The following is a 19,899-nucleotide window of genomic DNA, read 5'->3' on the forward strand; positions in this document are numbered from 1 at the left end:
GTTCGTTCCCGATGTTTCACCGGTCCTTCACCTCCATGATACTCTTGTGGCGGACCCGTTGCAGGTCGCTTCCGAACTGGGTTCCCATTTTTCTTCTGTTAGCTCTGGTCTTCATCTTCCCCAATCTTTCCTTCTTCGTAAACCTGTCCTTGAGTCTCGTCCTTTAGATTTCTGCACTCATCTTCAGCTTCCCTATAATGATCCCTTCTCTCTCTCTGAACTTCGTTCTGCCCTGGCCCTCTGCGGTTCTACGGCGGCGGGCTCCGATGGTATTCATTATGAGATGCTTCGCCATCTCCCTCCGAGCACGTCTCAGTATTTACTGAGTCTGTATAATCGGATCTGGGAGTCGTCGTCAGTCCCTGAGGACTGGCTCGATGCCGTTGTCCTCCCTGTTCGCAAACCGGGGTCTCTGGGTACTTCCCCTAAGGACTTTCGCCCTATTGCTCTCACAAGTTGTGTCTGCAAACTCTTTGAACGTATGGTTAACGTTCGTCTGATGTGGTTCCTGGAACACCATCACCTCCTCTCCCCTTCTCAATTTGGTTTCCGCAAGTGCCGCAGCACGACAGATGTCCTGGTGAACTTGGAGGTCTATATTCGTACTGCTTTTGCTGCGAAGACCTCCGTTGTTGCCGTCCTTTTTGACCTAGAAAAGGCTTACGACACCACTTGGCGATATCATATCCTATCTCAACTTCATTCTTTTGGCCTTCGTGGTCATCTCCCTCTCTTTCTCCGCAGCTTCCTCTCTCGTCGTTCCTTTCGGGTGCGCCTTGGTACCGCTCTGTCTCCCTCTTTTCAGCAATACGAAGGTGTGCCCCAGGGTAGTGTTCTGAGCACTACTCTTTTTCTTGTTGCCCTCAATGGTCTTCTTTCCTCTCTTCCTTCTGGTGTCTTCTCCGCTCTCTATGTCGATGATCTTACCCTTTGTTGTCAGGGTGATGATTCGCCTCTCCTTCAACGCCGGCTTCAACTTGCAATTGATGCCGTGTCGTCTTGGGCCACAGGTCATGGCTTCAAGTTCTCTACTTCTAAGACTTGTGCCATGACTTTTACGCGGAAACGGGTTGTTCTTCGTCCCTCTTTGTCACTTTATGGTCATCCCCTTGAATACAAAGATTCCGCGAAGCTTTTGGGGTTATTCCTTGACACTCGTTTGTCTTGGTCTCCCCATATCTCTTACCTCCGTGTTGAGTGCTCTAAGGCCCTTACCCTCCTTCGGGTCTTGTCCCATACTTCTTGGGGGGCAGATAGGCGCACTCTCCTTGCTTTACATTCCTCTCTCGTCCTGTCTAAGCTCGATTATGGTTGCCCTGCTTACTCGTCTGCTTCTCCTTCTACTCTTCGCCGTCTTGATGCTTTGCACCATACTGGGTTGCGCCTCAGTTCTGGTGCCTTTCGTTCGACTCCCGTCCTTAGCTTGTATGTTGACACTGGCTTCCTGTCTCTCCAGGACCGCCGTGATCGCTACTGTCTTCGCTATCTTGCGCGGTCCTTGCAACATCCTTCCTCTCGCCTCTGTCGTGCTTTAACTTTTACCCCTCCTGCGGTTCCTGTTCCTCTTCACCACCTCCCTCTTTCTGTCCGGTTATCTCGCCTGCAGGATTCTCTTTCCGTTCGTATTTCTGATGTTTCTCCTCGTGTTGTTCCTTCTTTGCCCCCGTGGAGGGTCCCTCTTCCGCGGTTTTGTACTTCCTTGACCCGTGTCACTAAAGCTTTTACCCCTCCTACGGTTCTAAAACGCCTTTTCCTCGAGCACTTTTCTTCTCACTCCCGCTCCGTTTCTGTCTTCACCGATGGGTCTAAGTCAGCGGACGGTGTTGGCTACTCTGTTGTTTTTCCTGATCGCACTTATATGTGTCGCTTGCCTCCGGAGACTAGCATCTTTACAGCGGAACTTTATGCTATTCTCTATGCTCTTCGTCTCCTACTTTCTCGTTGTCAGTCTTCCTTTGTAGTTGTTGTTGACTCTCGTAGTGCCCTCATGGCTCTCGGGTCCTTTAATCCAGTTCATCCAGTGGTTGTCGAGATCCAGCATTGGCTGTTTCTCGTTCATAGTAAATTTAAGTCGGTTGAGTTTTGTTGGGTTCCCAGCCATATTGGTGTGTCTTTAAATGAGCGTGCGGATGCTGCCGCCAAGGAAGCTGTCCGCTCTTGTCCCATCTCTCGTAAGGGCATTCCGTATTCCGACTTTTACCCGGTTATCCATTCCTCAGTCCTTACCCGTTGGCAGGCTTCTTGGTTGTCTGTTACTGGTAACAAGCTACGTACTCTTAAATGTTGTGTTTCCTCGTGGCAGTCCTCCTTCCACCGTAACCGGCGGTGGGAAACAGCTCTGGCGAGGTTGCGTATTGGCCATACTCGCTTAACCCATGGTCACTTGATGGAGCGCCACCCTGCTCCTTATTGTCCTAGTTGCATTGTCCCTCTTACGGTCGTGCATGTCCTTCTTGAATGTCCTGACTTCCAGGACGAGCGTATGTTTTGCTTTCCGACCGCCCCTCGCGGTCACCTGTCCCTCGATAGAATTCTTGGTGACTCGGATACTTTTGATATCGTTCGCCTTATGCGTTTTTGTTCTCGTATTGGCATCCTTGGTGATATTTAGCGCCCTCTGATTATTTTGCGTATTTGATGGTGCTACATAGCCTTCCCGGTTTGGTGCCTTCTTTTGATAATTACTTACTTACTTTCACAAGCAGTAACAAGAGGCAGCTGAGGAAATTTCTTCAGGGGAGAAGGTAGTAGTACAGTGTGTCCCTTCCCCAGCAATTAAGGAGTGGTGTAGACGGTGGAAAGAAATCCAAACTTTTGTTGAAACGACTCGCCCACAGCAAGCTGTGGGCGAGTGTAGGCCGTTGCCTTAATTAACCATTTTGATGACACTGTGATGCCTCACTACAGACAATGTGGGCATTGTAACAATTGTTACAATGTAGGGGAAAAAAAAGTCTCACTGGAAAAGTTTTTTATGAGAAAAACAAGCAGCGAGCCCCAGAGAAGTCATCATTGCCTGATATTATAATGAAAGGAGACTCCCCTTCCAAACACTTAACACCTCTCCTCCCCGCTTCTCCCCCCCCTTCCCCTCCTCCTCAGTCTTCCATACGCCAAAAAGAGTCATCAATAAAGGTAAGCTATAACTTGTACATGATAAAGTACTAAATATTTGTGTTCATTAGGTATGAAATGTAGTTTGAAGTTAATATTTTTGGGAGTGTAGAACGGATTAATTCAATTTACATTGTTTCTTATGGGAAAATTTGTTTCGTGTTGCAAAGTTTTGGGTTACGAATTGTCATTGGGGAACAGATTAAATTTACAAACGTAGGGGCCACTGTATGTTTAAATTGTTAAATTTAAATTAATGTCATGTATTTTACTCATTACAGTGTTAATATTAAATAGTAATTTTTCTGGGAGGGCCCTCTCAGTAGCTCACCAATGCTAGAACCTGGTAGTAAACAAGTCTGGAACTCTCAGAAAGCACATACTGGAGACCAGAACCAGAATCTGGCCTGTTCACTGGTGTGAAGAGAAACCTTGGTATCGGAGATCACAATATATCCTAGAAAATATCACCAGAAAACTAAAATGCTTGGTGAAATAAATGCAAGCTGTCATTACCACTGTGAAATCATGACCTAGATAAGATTGCCTGCCACCAAATGGTAGTTCAGGTGGTGACCTGGGTGCTGGCAGGCAACCAGCCCATTCAGAAGTCTGGTCTGACACTCCTCTTTCTAGTGGGCACTCAGTAGGTTCCCAAGATACAGCAAGCCTTTGGAAACATTCCTGAACTGACTCGTGGGGGTCCAGTTGGGACTAGGACCAGAATCTGGCCTGCTCAAGGAGGCAAAGGAAGCCTAGTGTTCCAAGATCAGCATAGAGCAGAGATGAAAGCCCACCAGAAATCCAGATACGTGGTGTTGGTCACTGGATCAGTTGTTCCATGTGGATGGAGGGCCAATGTTTGGTTTTATTTTTAATTTTGTGTTGCATGTGCATTCTGTGTCACCCACCCTGCCTGTGCCCAGTGTTAACAGTTTGCTTTTGCTGTTGTGGCCTGGGTAATTTAATTGTTATTTAAGTCTTAATTAATATAACAAGTTTGATATTTTTGGGTACAGTATTAATACAGTACTGAATTGCTATCTTCCCTATTCCTTCTCTCATTGTCATTTACATTTTTTGATGCTTCTTGTGATATTTAATACCATATATGTAAAATATTCGTTCTCCACATTTCAGTGTTGCAGCACATTTACACAAGTCTTATTCATGCATTTTTTATTTTATAAGGCCAGTATTTTCTCTGCATCTTGCTTTCTTTTAGTAAAATTATTTTTATTTAACTCTAAATTTCTATCCAAAATCGTCTGCTTCTTCTTACTCTTCATTATCATTGAACAAAATATCCTGAATTTAAATTTTTTCAGCAGAGTAAAGGTGGAATCTTGGCTAAAGCCTGTGACTACATCTCCGAACTCAGAGTCCATAATGAACAGTTGACAGAGAGAATAAAGGAAACACATCGGCGAGAGATGGATTTTGAACTGCTCAAACAAGAGGTGGAAGTACTGAAAAATGAAAACGCTGCTCTGAAAAATGAAAATGCCCTTGTACGTGCTCAGCTACAACAGCAAGGACTCCTCGGGGACTTGCCACCATAATTGCTGGCTACTGCAGCGTGTTAATGAACTTCATGGCCATAATCTCATTCATTGGTTGATAAGCTAAGGTCAAGCGGGGTTCATTTGTACATTGTGATATTCTAATAGTAACGAGAGAGTTTAGTTAAGTGTATAACCATATGTTGGGCGATGGTAGATGTAAAGATATGGAATGAAAAACATTAGCATTGGAAAAGTTTTAAATGCACACGGCATTTTGGTGATGTCCCTTGGAAGTTATTTGACTAATAACATTTCCTAGATTTCCAAGTAAGTCTAGGTATGGGTTGGATGATAACCCACATCTAGTATAAAATAACAATTCAGATATAACTGGAAGGGCAATGTGAACAGTGGATACATTAATATACTACAGTATATTAAGAGGGCACTACATAGGATGCTATGTTGTAGGAGTTAAATATGGTGGAAAAGATGTGTATTGATGCACATCTATGTAAATTGGGAAATGATTGGTTTCAAACACAGATTTGGGCTCGTTGAACCATGTGTTCTAAGATGCTCGTTTGCATGGTGCTCGAGATTAATCAGGTTATGAGGCCTAAGATCATCTGGGGGTTCAAATGATGGCTGGGTGTATTGAATTTCTTTCTTCCATTCTTTCAATAAGTCATTCATGTGGTAAGGGAATGTCCATACAATAAAGGCAAAACCAGTTATATATCTTAACCATTACCAGGCCAGATTGAGCAGCCACTGGTCACAAGTGATGGAACTGCCTCATTAAGTCATATTTAAGAAGTTGAATGTGCTTGAAGAAAAACTTACCCCAACACTTGGGAGGTTTAAGTGTGACAAAAATACTGTAATTGGCATTGACGTATGATGTTGTTGGTACTTGTGTGGTATAAAGTCAGGTGGAGAAAGGTCATGTGACCCAGGGCACCATTGTTGCACAGCCCGAGCTAGCATGGGTCACCCCATGAAATAATGTTTGGAATGTTAGTGGAAGGGAACATAATGGTAAGTCTGGATGGTACGCCATTGGTTGATGTTTTTACAAAGGTTTATAGTATGATAACTTGTTGACTTTCCAAATTTGAGAAATAATTCTATGTTCTTAAGTATATTTTGGTATCCAAAATAGAAGAAATATAGGATTTTATTTTATACATTATGAGAATGCAAATTAGAAGGCTACATTGGCTATACAGTATTTAGATATAAATTGACATTAATTTTTGTAATAATGTTTTGTAAAATATTTATACAGTAGTACCAACCAGAATATTTACTATTGTGTTTGTGTATGCCGATTGTCTTCTACGGATTGTCACGAATGATCATAGCATAGTTATGACTTTGTAGTTTATGGCAAGTTTAAGCTTGAAATGATTGTTTTGTAATATACTGTTGTGCTATGCTCATTTTGATAGTTCAGAAATTGTGGTTATTAGGGGAAAAATTTGATAATTTTCATTGAGCAAGTCATCAAAGATATATTTACAGTATATCATTATGGTGTAACAAACGAAACCTTAGATTACATCTTTTGCCACAGCATGATAGTTGTATATCCAGTGTCATCACAAAGGCCCGACAATTGTTTTGCTACATATAAATTTGAATTAAATAATTCTTATATTATGTATATATATATTTTATTTTTGTTATTGTTGCACTTTAAAATGCCCATTACTTTTAAAAGATACATAATTACTGATATTATTCAGATCCTGTTACACCATTCACTTATTAAACTGTTTCACTTCAGTATATTGTTCTGTTTTACATGGATTTCAGAAGGTAATTGTTTTATTTGAAGGATTTAAGACTGAACAAAAAATCTGCCAAAAATTATCATAACAAGCTTGAATTTTTTTTGTTTACAATGAAACGGTTAAGGATGCTGCAGTGGTGTTGTTGCTCTTACTCGTTCAAAGTTGTGTGTGTAGTCTTAGTTACCACGCACTGATACAAGTTTCACATGTGAATGTACTTGTAAGTACAATTTTTTGCTGTTCAAATATTTTATAAGCATATAATGCCAGCTTAACCTTGTAAGTCTTAACTACAATTGATGTGTGGAAAGAGTTGGATGTACATGAAATGTGAGCCTGATAAGAAATGTGATTTTTTGTCAAGCTCAGTTACTTCTTTTTAAGCAATAGAGTTATTGATTGATTCAACAGATTTGTGGATCTTCCAATAAACTTGGAAATATATAGTATTCATGTGTTTTATCCTTTGACTTGAAAATCTTTAGCTTAAATTTTTCTCCCTTTAATACATGATCTTGTAACCATTAAACGGGTAGAGTTTGGAATTGTGTGACTGAACACTTAAGTCGGATAAAAATGTTATGATATCTTGTTCTCACTATAAACACTGAAAATGTAGGAACATGGCAAGTTTCCACGTTTCCACATGGGAACACCTACCGCATAGGTTCGAACCCTCATCACGGCTCCTACGGATTTTTTCATTGACACATTACATTAGTGTGATTACTCTGTGTATGGCACGTTTTATTGTCAGAATAAACATTAATATTTATGGCATGTAGTTTAGATGTTATTCTGTGTTTAAAAAAAAAGAAGGAAAAAAACAATGGAAATGGTAGAAGTCTTATTGACCCATATTAGACAGTTCATATTTATATCCACCCAAGCTACTTTGTGTAATCTATTCTTGAAACAATCCACTGATCCAACCTCTGTTATGATATCTGGTAATATACTGTATTCCATAAATTGGCAGTGGTGGATTTTTGCTGCATTTTTGTACTTGCCTATTTGTGCTTGTGGGGTTGAGCTTTGGCTCTTTGTATGCTCTTGCAGTTGCTGGTGCTGCTTTTTATATGTAGAACCAGGTGTTTTTGTGGTGTATTTATATGCCCCTATGTGGTGGTGCCTTGGGCGCTGGTTGTTTAGGGTTCGCAGACTTCCTGTCGAGAAAGGGGGGTCCTATGGTGCCATAGACTAGGCCAGTGGCATTGCCTTTGATGTCTGCTTCCTCCTTCAGAGGGTAACATTCACATTCCTCTCATCTTAGCCCGGAATGCTTATTGGTACAAACAAATTTGTCCAAAGTTCTTAGGTTCTCTGGAATTTTTTTGGGGTTCTAGGTTAGTGTTCCAATCTAGTTGCTCTTTTTGCTTCATTCTTCTTGCAAAGTTTTGGTAAATGTTTCTATTCACTTGGGGCCAAATTCTTGATAAACATTGCAGCTTCCTTTTTTTTTTTGTTTTTTTTTACCAATTAATAATTTACCAAAATTTTCATATTTTTTTCTTGATACTGTCTTTTTCCCAAAGGTATTGTTTGTGCTGAATATATCACACTGTATTTATAATTTCATCAGTGAAATAAAAGATACATGACTATGCAAGTGAGTATTGTATTGGTAAAATTATCAAATGAAAAATGATAAGCCAGTACATGTTGCATATAGCCCTGAGATTGTATGTAGTAACATATTAGAAGTAAATATTAAAAAACAGGATCAGGTGCACTACAAATTTGTATATTTATAAAACAATCTTAGAATTGACAAAATAGAACAAAAAATATCAACATACAAAATTCAGGCAGTTTTTTTGGGGTAATGCATACACAGTACAGATGTTATTGCTTTATGAAATGCTTCTACCACGAATGCACATGCACACATATTGCTTGCAGTGTGTATTGTTGTGTGCATCTAATTTGCTGGTTCCTGACCAATATTCATGAAAAATTTATGTAAATGCAACAACTTGCTTGAGCAGGCCAAGAGTGAATGCAAGATGTTATGGTGATGTCTTAAGAGACTTGTGATGGTAGCGAGTGGCAGCTGGCATGAAGATCCAGAGGGTGAAGCAGGTGCTGGCCAGCCCAGCCAACACCCACATGCTGACAGCGTAGCTTCCACTGACATCTCGGATCACTCCTGTGATAGGAAGGTGTAATGGCAAATGATAGAGCGACTAGTAGAAATTAAGATCTAGAACTCTACTTTTTCTAACTGTTGCATAATTGCAACTACTGTAATTATTTTGTTTTCTTACAGGAAAGTACAGTAGGTTCCATTTTACAAATTTTGATGATAAGGATGTACAGTACAGTCATATAAAGCCACTAATGCACATACTAATATTTATATCTTGGATATAAATGCCCTACCCAAGCTAGAAAGAAATTTTCATGCCATTCCAATATCTGAAAATTGTTATCAAAGCAGTGACCGTTGCTCTACCGTCTGGTCCAAGTGACTGGACGGTAGAGCAATGGTCTCCTTTCCCAGTGGTTGGATATCATTCCTTTTCCCTGTCTCATCCCAGCTCCTTATCCTTTCCAAATGCTAAATGATCGCAATGGCTTGGTGCTTTATCCTGTTAGTTCCCTTAACCTTCCAGCTTAACATCTCTACTAAGACGTGTCATTAATTTTTGTCCTTCAGGTTTTTCCTTGCCTAGTTTATTGTCTTCCGAGTTATCCCAACTTGTTTCTCCATCTTATACAATTGCTTTTCATGAGGAACAATATTAAAGAACTTTTGACAATCTAGGAAGCTGCTATCCCCCAGGCTTTATTATCCTGTCTTATTTTAGTAATCTTGCATAGGACTAGGTCAGGTTTGTCAGGAATTACTTTTTCCTTCTAAATCAATGCTGCTCTACTGTTACAGATCTTATCCTCTCCAAGTGATTATTCTTAACCTAAATACTTCCTCCAGCACTTTACACACAATATTTTAGTGACAGTAGTCTATAATTTAGTATTTTCTGCATGCTCCCATTTTTTATATTGGGACTACGTTACCTATGCAGGGGCCGATGGTAATGAAGCCACAGCCAACCAACAAGAGTGTGGTGCCCATGGTGGAGGCTAGCTTGTCGAGGCCCATGTAGTGAACAATGATGAGGTTAAACAGTCCCATGTAGCCGCCCACGCCGCACCCCCACACCCCCATGATAAATGTCCGCCATCTCGCCTCTGCCACCACACTGAAGGCTGCAAATATGCTATAATAAGTAACAGTTTTATTTACCACACAGCCATCCTGTCAATTTACTCAAAATTTAGACTTCAATTTTTTTTAATAATAGAGTTCAATGTTGCCTGTATACAAGAAAATCTTTGAGGTTGAAGTTACTTGGAGCTAGCCTTGACAAATTTTGCAGGGTGACTGAAGGATGGTCACAGGTGGGTTGGGGGTCAACCCTATACCATCTCCTTTTGTGTGCAATAGAAAATGATGCCAATTTCCTATCTTAGATAAATACCAGCCTCCATCTTCACTAAGATTTATCCAGCATATTATTTTCTACAAGATTTAATATTTTATTTGTCTCGTATAGTTATTTATTGATGAAAAACAGTGTGTAAAGATGGTTACAGTGATGAAGGAAAAATGGTGTATTGAAGGGAAGGTGGGGAAAGTAGTATACTAGTCATGAGAAGCAACTGTTTACCATCCAGACAGCCTGTTAATTAACACATTAGGTTAAAAGTTTTGCTTTAAAATCGAACACAGATTAGAGTTCCACGAAATGTAATAATATACTGTGTTAATAAATTTTCTCTAGAGATGAATTCTGAATTTCAGAATAACAGTGTGGGAAATTCCAACGAATAGTTAAATTAGGTGAGTAATTTACACCACACCAATAAGGAGCCGGTCGGCCGAGCGGACAGCACGCTGGACTTGTGGTCCTGGGTTCGATTCCAGGCGCCGGCGAGAAACAATGGGCAGAGTTTCTTTCACCCTATGCCCCTGTTACCTAGCAGTAAAATAGGTACCTGGGTGTTAGTCAGCTGTCACGGGCTGCTTCCTGGGGGTGGAGGCCTGGTCGAGGACCGGGCCGCGGGGACACTAAAAAGCCCCGAAATCATCTCAAGATAACCTCAAGATAACCACAGTAATATTCAGGTTCGTAAAATTACATATGGAACAAATACTAACATTAATAATTCCAGATGTATGATAACCATTTAATTAAATCAATATATGAAAGACTATAATAATTAACAAAAGATACAGTGCATTTCTCCTCGTAGCTCATACCCCTCAGTTCGGGTACTAGTCTGGTGGCAAACCTTTGAACTTTCTCCAGTTTAGTCTTGTACTTGACGAGATATGGACTCCATGCTGGAGCTGCATACTCCAGGTTTGGTCTGACATATGTGTATACAAAGTTCTGAATGATTCCTTACACAAGTTTCTAAAGGTCATTCTTATGTTGGCCAAACTGGCATATGCCGCTGATGTTGTCCTCTTGATATGGGCTTCAGGAGACAGGTCTGGCGTGATATCGACACCCCAGGTCTTTCTCTCTGATTGTTGAAGAATGTCAAGAATTCAAGAATGTGTGTATGTAATTACCTAAGTGTAGTTACAGGATGAGAGCTACGCTCGTGGTGTCCCGTCTTCCCAGCACTTTGTCATATAACGCTTTGAAATTACTGTACTGACGGTTTTGGCCTCTACCACCTTCTCACCTAACTTATTTCAACCGTCTACCACTCTGTTTGCGAAAGTGAATTTTCTTATATTCCTTCGGCAGTATTGTTTACTTGGTTTAAATCTATGATCTCTTGTTCTTGAAGTTCCATGTCTTAGGAATTCTTCCCTATCAATTTTATTGATTCCCGTTACTATTTTGTACGTAGTGATCATATCGCCTCTTTTTCGTCTATCTTGGGATATTTAATGCCTCTAGCCTCTCCTCGTAGGTCTTGTCCTTCAGTTCTGGGAGCCATTTAGTTGCATGTCTTTGCACCTTTTCAGTGTGTGTGTGTGTGAACAGCACTTTCCAGTGTATAAACACTTAGAGTGAACTTTAATCCTGACCAATATTCAGGACTAATCTTTTGTTTTATGGTTGGTCGCTTAGCTCTTGTGGTGGTCTTAACCATGGAAACACAAACCGAAACTGTCTCTATTTTCCGCTTGTTACAACTTGTAATAAAGTTGTTACATCTTGGCTTAACGTGTTTATGACGTATTAGAACGTTGTTACAACTTGCTATATTGGTTGTTATAACTGGTTAGGTGTTAAAACTTGTTCGAACGTTGTACCAACGTCGTAGTTTCGGTGTGTGTTTGGCGGGAATTAGTCTCTCCACGTACACTCCCTTCCTCCACCCCCGAGGTTGATAAACTAATGTCCATCGCCAAAACCTGTTTACACTTTATGAAAAAAAATTGTACCAAAAATGTTAGAGGAGCGTGAGAACGACCGTGCATGTCACCATACGTGTCATCAAGGTCACTGTCAGACTTTTAAGCCAAGTACTGTAACCCAAAGTTTTATCAGTGCCGCGAGAAAGGGATGTGTGGAGAACGTCCAGGAAAAGTAGTTTTAAGAACTCTTAAAGTGGCTTAAATTAAACAATTTCAATTATTTTATCAGAAATAACTATTTGAAATGGATAACAATATTACACTGAACAATAACTCAACATTCCATGGGCATGACGTATATCGCGTTTACACTTAAGATATAACCATCAGTTGAATTTATAATGAGAATGCATTTTCTTCACATAAAATACGTGCAACAGCTAAGCAAAAGAAAAAAGTTCAACTAGGATACAGTATACTCACCGAGAGTGGAAACAACGGTGGCTGCAACGCTGGTCATGCAACACCCCCGCATGCTGAACTTTGACCAGTCGGACAGCACGGACACAGTAAGGCGAGCCATCAGATTACATACTGCCGAAACTGTTAGGTATAAGCTGGCTGTGTGGATGGAGTGACCTGCCGCCAGCATCGCGAATGGCATAAGAGCCATGAAGTTCAAATAACTATTTAGCATGAATACTCCTCCTATAGCAATGATGGCCGCTGGCGGGGACTTCAGTACGGAGAGATTCGACGCACTTTTGTAAAGTACGCGTAGGAAGGCATTGTTCGAGAAACTACACGTACTCTTATTCTCCGCAGTCTCAGCGGCATCTGCTTCAAGGTGGTCAGGTTTCTCCGAGGTTCCTGTTTGGCCCTGAAGTGGACGGAAAAATGAGGCACCAACGCAGCAGTGAAGCATGATAGCGCCCAAGATGAACGTGGCGCCAAAGAAACCAAACTCGTCTTGCAGGAACCCAATGAGAAGAGGACCTAACATCTGTCCCATGCAGGCGCCAGCCGTCATGCAGGCATTGGCCACTCCCCTGTGACGCGTGCAGTAGTGCGGCACGATGAGGAACCCCAGGGTGTTCAGCAAACCTCCGCTAATCCCTGCAAGATGCATTCAACATAAAACTATACAGTAGATTATATAGTTCTATAGATTATATAGTTCAGTGTATCATTAAGTTATCAATATTTCATTACTTAAGAAGTTTTATCAATTCATTTTGAAACGATTACATACTTTTGATAAATTCTGACACACCAGAAAAGATCACAATTATAATTTTATAGGCACTATGAATTTTGGCCATATTTTACCCGAAGTATTAAGAACAAAATTCTTGGCCTATTAAATTTTCATATATACTTAGTAAAGGATGTATAGTAATGACGAACAAATTTAAATTGTGCACTCGTGCACTGAGCTGCATGTGTGTATTGACCGTGGTAACAAAGCCGCTAAAACTGAGCTCGGCTGACGACATTTGACAGTCATACTAACACCTTTTACATCCATTTTTGTTAACGGAATCGACCAATCTGTTAAAAATGAGACATATTAGTAAAATTTAAAGCGTTCTATCCCTCTGCCTCGATAAGCTAAGTGGTTTGTTCGGGCTTGTAGGGTTCTGCAGGTCATTAATAATTTACGTGTCCACTTACTAAACCTGTATATCTTAGTTTGTGTTACAGTTAATGAGCCTTGTTGAAGCCTCGCAACTGAAAGTTTTTATTATTATGGACAACGTCTTAGCATTACGAACTTCTTAAACGCTCCAATAAATACAATTTAAGCGAGCCGCCATGATTGATGAAGAATGTGTTCCAAATATTCCCGCATATAAAGTGTACCTCATTAGTAGCTTGAGCTCAAGCATTTCAAATCGCTGAGATTTGAAGTCTGCTATCAAAGAAGACTTGATTAAAACTAATGACTGAAAACCTAAACTAGTGGAATTGCAAGACTCACCGCAGAGGACGGAGTAGGAGAAGAAGAGGTACAAGGGCGATGTGGCGAAGGCTGAGAGAGCCAAGGAGCAGGCGAAGGTGACGGAGCAAGCCATGGCCACGCCTCGCCAGCTGTACTCCTCCACCAAGGGGCCGACATACACCCCACAGGTAAACCACAGCAACAACATGGAGTTGAATATCCAGCCGACGGTAGTTGACGATGCTCCCAAGTCCAAGAGGAACGGAGAGAAGATGATGCTGAAGCAGGGACCCACCATGTTAATCATCATCTAAGGAAGGAAGCCCTTCAAAATACATACTAATATATATTGTACTGTGAATATAATTTGATATATTTATTATTTACATTTTTATATCTAATATATCAATTAGATTATTATATTTAATCTATTGCATATGTTGTTAAAATGAATATATTATATATAGTGGTGCCTGACAGCTGGGTAGACAGCGCTTCGGATTCGTAGTCCTGAGGTTCCGGGTGGAGGTGGAAATAAACGGGCAAAAGGTTTCTTTCACCCTGATGCCCCTGTTACCTAGCAGTAAATAGGTACCTGGGAGTTAGACAGCTGCTACGGGCTGCTTCCTGGGGGTGTGTAACAACAAGGAGGCCTGGTCGAGGACCGGGCCGCGGGGACGCTAAGCCCCGAAATCATCTCAAGATAACCTCAAGATAGTATACTTTAGTCCAGGACTAAAGTAAACTCAATGTATATACACTGTTAAGCGGGATACACTTCTCAATGTATCAATACACTTCAATAATGTATCCCTGTGATACATTCTTAGATTATATTACTAAATATATTATACACATTACTGAATATTCAGGTATTACATTCATTATTCAATATATCACATATTTTTTAATACCAAATACATTACATATACATAATATTTTATTTTATTATGTAGCCATCGGCTAGAGAGGAACGAGGACAAATAAAGCAATATAACATGATCACTTTAACGATAAAACTGAGACATCGCTAACTTACCATTATAATGAAAGCGCCCAGGGCAACCGTCCAATTGGAGTCGGCGACGCGAGGTTCAGTCACCTGGCCCGACCTCTGCTGGTCCTCAATGGCGTCACCAGGAAGCTTCTTACATAACTTCTCCCCTTCATCTCCGCTCTCTCTTTCTCTGTCCAATTCTTCAATAATGATCCCCATTTTGTTCTGCGTGTAGTTCAGTAATCTAACGTTGTCATGGTGCTCCCCAGAGGTGGGCACTCGACTCCCGAGGGTGCAGTCCCCTGCCGCAGGGTGCTGCTGTGTGGTCATGGGGTTTGGAAGGGACCTTTGACAAGCCGCCGACTTCTTCTTCCCGTCGAGACAACTAGGGGAGATATCGACCTTCAGGTAAATTATAACTGATATTCAAAATACAATATTCTCATGTTATCTTAATCGTGAAGTTATTTATGAAGCCTAGTAAGATTCCCGACGATGATTTAATTGGTTAAAAAGCATCTATAGAGAAGTTTACGAAGGCAAAGAAGCTCGAGAACATTTAATATTGTGCCAAAGAATAGTTAGTAACGATTAATGCTATAAAACTAGCAAGAACTTGTGTAAAACTATCTTCCACCTGGTTTTGAACAAGCTAGGATACCAGAATGTCGAAGAAAATGAATGTAATATTGAATAGTAGCCATAATTTGGTTTCCAACACCAAATGCTAAGTCACAATACTTCACAATATAGTTAGACAATTTTATAATCCATATACGCTACAATATATAAATGACGCTATAGTCTACGAATGCTATCATCTGTAAAAAGCTATGACGATCTATAGAGGCTATGGTCTATGAATGAATAGTTATGTATGTTCTATAGAAGTAACGATTTATGAATGCGCGGTTGCTATTTCACTTCCATATTTGTACAAATCATCGTGGATCGATGTTGGAAACCACAACACAAAGCGCTCAGCCATCAAGAGCCCCATGCTGACTGTACCATTCTCAATAAACATCACTACATCAGCATTCATTCATTTATAGACCGACTCTGATATAGCCCACCGCTCTATTAACTGAACTATCTACATTAACAACAGCAAACTACACATAATCGATCTACTATGTGTAGAGAAAATAGTGATAGGACAACCATCACACATCAGAGGAGGGAGATTCGAATTTGCACTCCTGCTAAATGCTCAGGATAGCGATGCCAGCACACACACTGTACACAAATTCCGCAGTGACCACTGGGCACTGCTTACCATCATCAACATAAGTACAAGAAAGAGGAACATAACTGAAAGACAATGGCTGATCCTCAGAGCTGATATGGATCCCGATACTTATAAACAAGATGAGTGGCGGGTTCACCCACTACCACATCTCAGAAGACATTGATTAATTGTAATGTTGATCTAAATAAGCAGATTAACAGCTATCTGAAAGTCACATGTGTGAAATTGAGTATATTAACATGCTCAATAAAATGTACAATATTTGTATCTGAATGTCGGAGATTCCACTAGAAGAAACCAAGAGTTGATTAAAAGTCTAGAGTAGCCGCAGAAGAGAACATTAAATAATAATAGTAGTAACAGTAATAATAATATTAATAACATTTTATTTATAAGATTCATTATAAATAGATTCATTTATTTATAAGATTTCATATATTACGGTGATTACTTATTAGGTGCAGTATTTGTAGTTTACAAAGCCTCAAATTACCCTCTACTGCAGGAGAAAAGTCTACAAGTGTAGGCAAAAAATATAGATAACTAAAGGAAGCAGAACCCGGCCTGCTTGCTGCACACAAAGATCCCAGGGGTAAGGCTGAAGAATTAATAAGACAAGATGAGTGATGCAGGAGCATCCTCCTCCTCCCTCACCAGCCCGTCCTTCTGTTTATATAGTACTATGGTAACGATGTGCATCATCGTACATATATTGACATAATGGACAATTAGAATATAGAATTTGATACTAGTGAATTTGGACAAACCGGAAAAGGTATTGTAATTGTTCTAATAAAACCTAAGTTAAACATCTTCGGCCTAATAAACGCTATCTGAGCAACAAAATAGTTTATATATATATGTGTTATACTAGAGCAAGGAATATTTTAAGTTTGGTTTTCAGCCTTAATTTGTCCCGGCTTTTATAAAATGAATAGTACCAAATTCTATCTAATTGTTCATTATGTCAATATATATACGATGGTCAGTTACAAAAAGTACTATGTAAACAGGAGGACTGATTACCCTCAGTCTAGAAATAAGTAGGAAACAGCTCCTGCAGTATCCAATCAGAATAGCAAGACGACGAGTATGGATAACCAATCACTGCCCAGGAAGTATAACAACGGCAAAAGTAATTGCACCTGGTAAGATGGAGTCCCTTACTCAGTGCACTATGTGACTTTATCGGAGATTGCCTCTTCTCCAGCTCTTCAATAAATCATATTTAACCGGAATGTTACCCACATAATGTGAAACACGCAGTAATTGTCCACATACTGATACCCACACAACTTACTATAAGGTCCGTCCCCCTCTTAAATAGGACCAATTAGACTGACCACGATCTGCGTCAGTGTTGGTTCCAAACCCGAGGCTATTCTCCCTGCAAAGTTGGGTGAGGCTAGCCCGAAACGTCTAGGCCTCCCGCTTTTGGACAGACAATAATCAGAGAAACATTTTGTTATAGATTGATATTGCTGTTCTACGTTGAATTACTATACTGATACCCAAATATCCCTGTAATTACAGCCCTATTAGTCTCGTATCATGCACATGCAAGATGCTTGAAAGGATCATCCTTAAACTGCCTGTCATATACAATAGGTAGACTTTAGTAAGAAGTCAACTTATTTGTTTAAAGGACAGAGCACATCCAATGATATTTGTAATTATTTAGCTAATGACAAAGCTAAGTACTCTATATTGACATCAAAGGAGCCTATGACAAGGTACAATCTTGTCACTTGGATCGTGCGGTCTTAGACGAGCTTGTATGCTTGGGTGTCAAGGGAAACTGAAATATATTGAAGAATGTTTCGCAGGTAGGAAATCCAAGATCTGCTTCGACGGACCAGTTTCGAGTACAGTGAATATTAAACTTGGGACCCCCGTATGTCCCGCACTATTCAACATTCTTCTGAACGTCATTTCTGACATCGAAATTTCGGAAGGAATACAACAATTGGTATATGCAAGTGAAGCCCGTCCTCAGAGAAAATTCATTACCATGAGAAACCACATCCCCCCTCCACTTCAAACCACCTGGATTGTTAGCTAGATATTTGTGATAGTTTGAAAGCATATTATGGTTCCAGTAATAGTCTACTTGTAAACTGGCAAGTGAACATTTGTCCTAAACAGAGATTATTCTCAAGTTATAACTTTAATGTATTATAAATCGTTGGCTTAAAATATAAAACGTGTATGCTGAACACGTTTTCTTTGAAGAATTTGGTTTTTCTGTAAACGGAATTTTCGGGTACACTGAAATAGTTTTGGAATTCCATATTCATCAATAAAACACTGTATTAAAGTAACCAAACGTAATGCAACCTAATCTAGTCTAACCAAATCTACTCATGGATAGAGTAGATAATATAATCAATTACGTGGTCGTTCCCAATCTATTTCCTTGAGCCGATCTCCTCCCTGAAGGACAGGTTGTGTTGTGATGTCCAGACACAAGCCCCTCCTTAGAATGATGAAACAGTCCATCCAACTCCATATAGAAGGAAATGTACACATATTGTGCAGATATATGTATGACTTCTTAAATTTTTTAATGTTTCTGGTGAAAGATTGTGAACAGTTTGGAAATATATTACAATAACACACAATAAACAGATTAGCTTTTGATTTGTACATTTGCTCAATTTCTAATAATTGTCTGTATTTTACTGATATTTATTTTACACAAACTGAACGGCGGTGTTATTGTTTTCAGCAAGAATACGTTTTTAATCAATACACCATTTTATAAAGTTTTTAACATATTTCAGGATGAATATTCGGAATAATTTGAGACAGTTCACTTAACAATTTATAAAGTTCACTTATCAATCCATTAATTTTCTTAATTAATTGCTTCCTAAACAGGTGTAATTAGCTTTCGTGATGACATTCTTAATTGATTTAATTGTTGACTATGGAACACTACCAGATCATGGTAATACGGGATTTAAGGCAAGCAGAGTGAGAGGCAAGAGTCATATGGGTGCAGGCTGTAGCGTCGACCGCTCTCTCAAACTCCTGCCTGACCCAGATCCTACACACACACTTCTTTAAACATCCAGTAAGATATATTAGTGTGACACATGCATTTACCGAGGAGTTAAAGCACAACCTTAGTGTTAACGTCACGACAGATCTGCCTTGGAAGTAAGGCAGAACTTCATGAACACACACACAAGGACACACTGATGTATCACTGGTCCGGGGGACCGGTCCACACTTGTAGGAACACAACACGTACACTGCCCAAGAAAGTAGGTCACATCCTATACTGCCTGTTGCAGGCTACTGTCTGTCTTATTCAGTGAAGGGTTAAGGCTGAGGTGGGTATTATAGGGCCGTGAAGCAGAACTACATTAGTTTGTTATGAATGGTTAACTTTATTTTCATTTTGTTTCAAATATACAGGTAGTACAAGTTATTTAAATTCTGCTAACGTTTTCTCTCGCCTAGTTGCGATCTAATTAATATTTTTTGTTCTTATGAGGCTATTATAATAGCTTTACTTTTAAATTATTTTCCCGTATTACATAAATAGTTAAATTTTAAAAGCATCATAAAACTTTGACTAAAAATAGTTATATTATGTTTTTTGTTCATGAATATTCGTTTAGTCAAGTTAAACAATGCTTAAGTTGTTTATTACAAAATTGGTTATGCGAAGTTGTTTGCCCTCTATAACACGAACGAAGTCACGCAAGATCACGGTATGTCCGTTTCGTGATTTATATCAAAGTTTCTACTGGAACAAGAGATTTACGATCAATTTCTTGTGCAATTTTGTGGTTGTGGGTGTTGCTCGCTGCTCACCAAAACAATTCAAACGATGCACGTTAATTGCAGGCAGTTTAGTCCAGCCACAGCAGTCACTGGTGAATACATGGCTACAGTAGCCCCTTGGTGAGCCTAGCCACCGTCTCTCTTGGTGTGCCCATATCCATAGCAGCTC

At 39.9% G+C, this 19,899-nt stretch overlaps 2 protein-coding genes across 10 annotated transcripts in view; one reads left to right on the forward strand and one right to left on the reverse strand.

Annotated features, from left to right (window-relative positions):
• LOC123754394 (upstream stimulatory factor 1) overlaps window positions 1-6,864 on the forward strand; it is a 36,010-nt gene extending 29,146 nt beyond the window's left edge. For 5 of the 9 annotated variants that reach the window (XM_045736764.2, XM_045736767.2, XM_045736761.2 and 2 more), the window contains one exon: window positions 4,443-6,864. In XM_045736764.2, the coding sequence (XP_045592720.1) occupies window positions 4,443-4,676 (234 nt within the window). In that variant the 3' untranslated portion in view covers window positions 4,677-6,864. The remainder of the gene's footprint in view (window positions 1-4,442) is intronic. The other 4 variants (XM_045736762.2, XM_045736768.2, XM_045736769.2 and 1 more) reach the window with 3 other exon arrangements.
• A 1,154-nt stretch (window positions 6,865-8,018) lies between these two features.
• LOC123754393 (monocarboxylate transporter 12-B) lies at window positions 8,019-19,220 on the reverse strand. Its single transcript, XM_069326646.1, has 6 exons — window positions 19,044-19,220; window positions 14,726-15,068; window positions 13,726-13,996; window positions 12,228-12,860; window positions 9,440-9,631; window positions 8,019-8,567 (listed from the first exon to the last, which is right to left on the reverse strand). Exons 2-6 carry the CDS (start codon window positions 15,011-15,013, stop codon window positions 8,428-8,430), a joined length of 1,524 nt encoding a protein of 507 aa, XP_069182747.1. The 5' UTR covers window positions 15,014-15,068; window positions 19,044-19,220; the 3' UTR covers window positions 8,019-8,427.
• Between the last annotated feature and the right edge of the window lie 679 nt (window positions 19,221-19,899).

The sequence above is a fragment of the Procambarus clarkii genome, chromosome 18, assembly GCF_040958095.1.
Source record: "Procambarus clarkii isolate CNS0578487 chromosome 18, FALCON_Pclarkii_2.0, whole genome shotgun sequence".
Taxonomy (NCBI): Eukaryota; Metazoa; Arthropoda; class Malacostraca; order Decapoda; family Cambaridae; genus Procambarus; species Procambarus clarkii.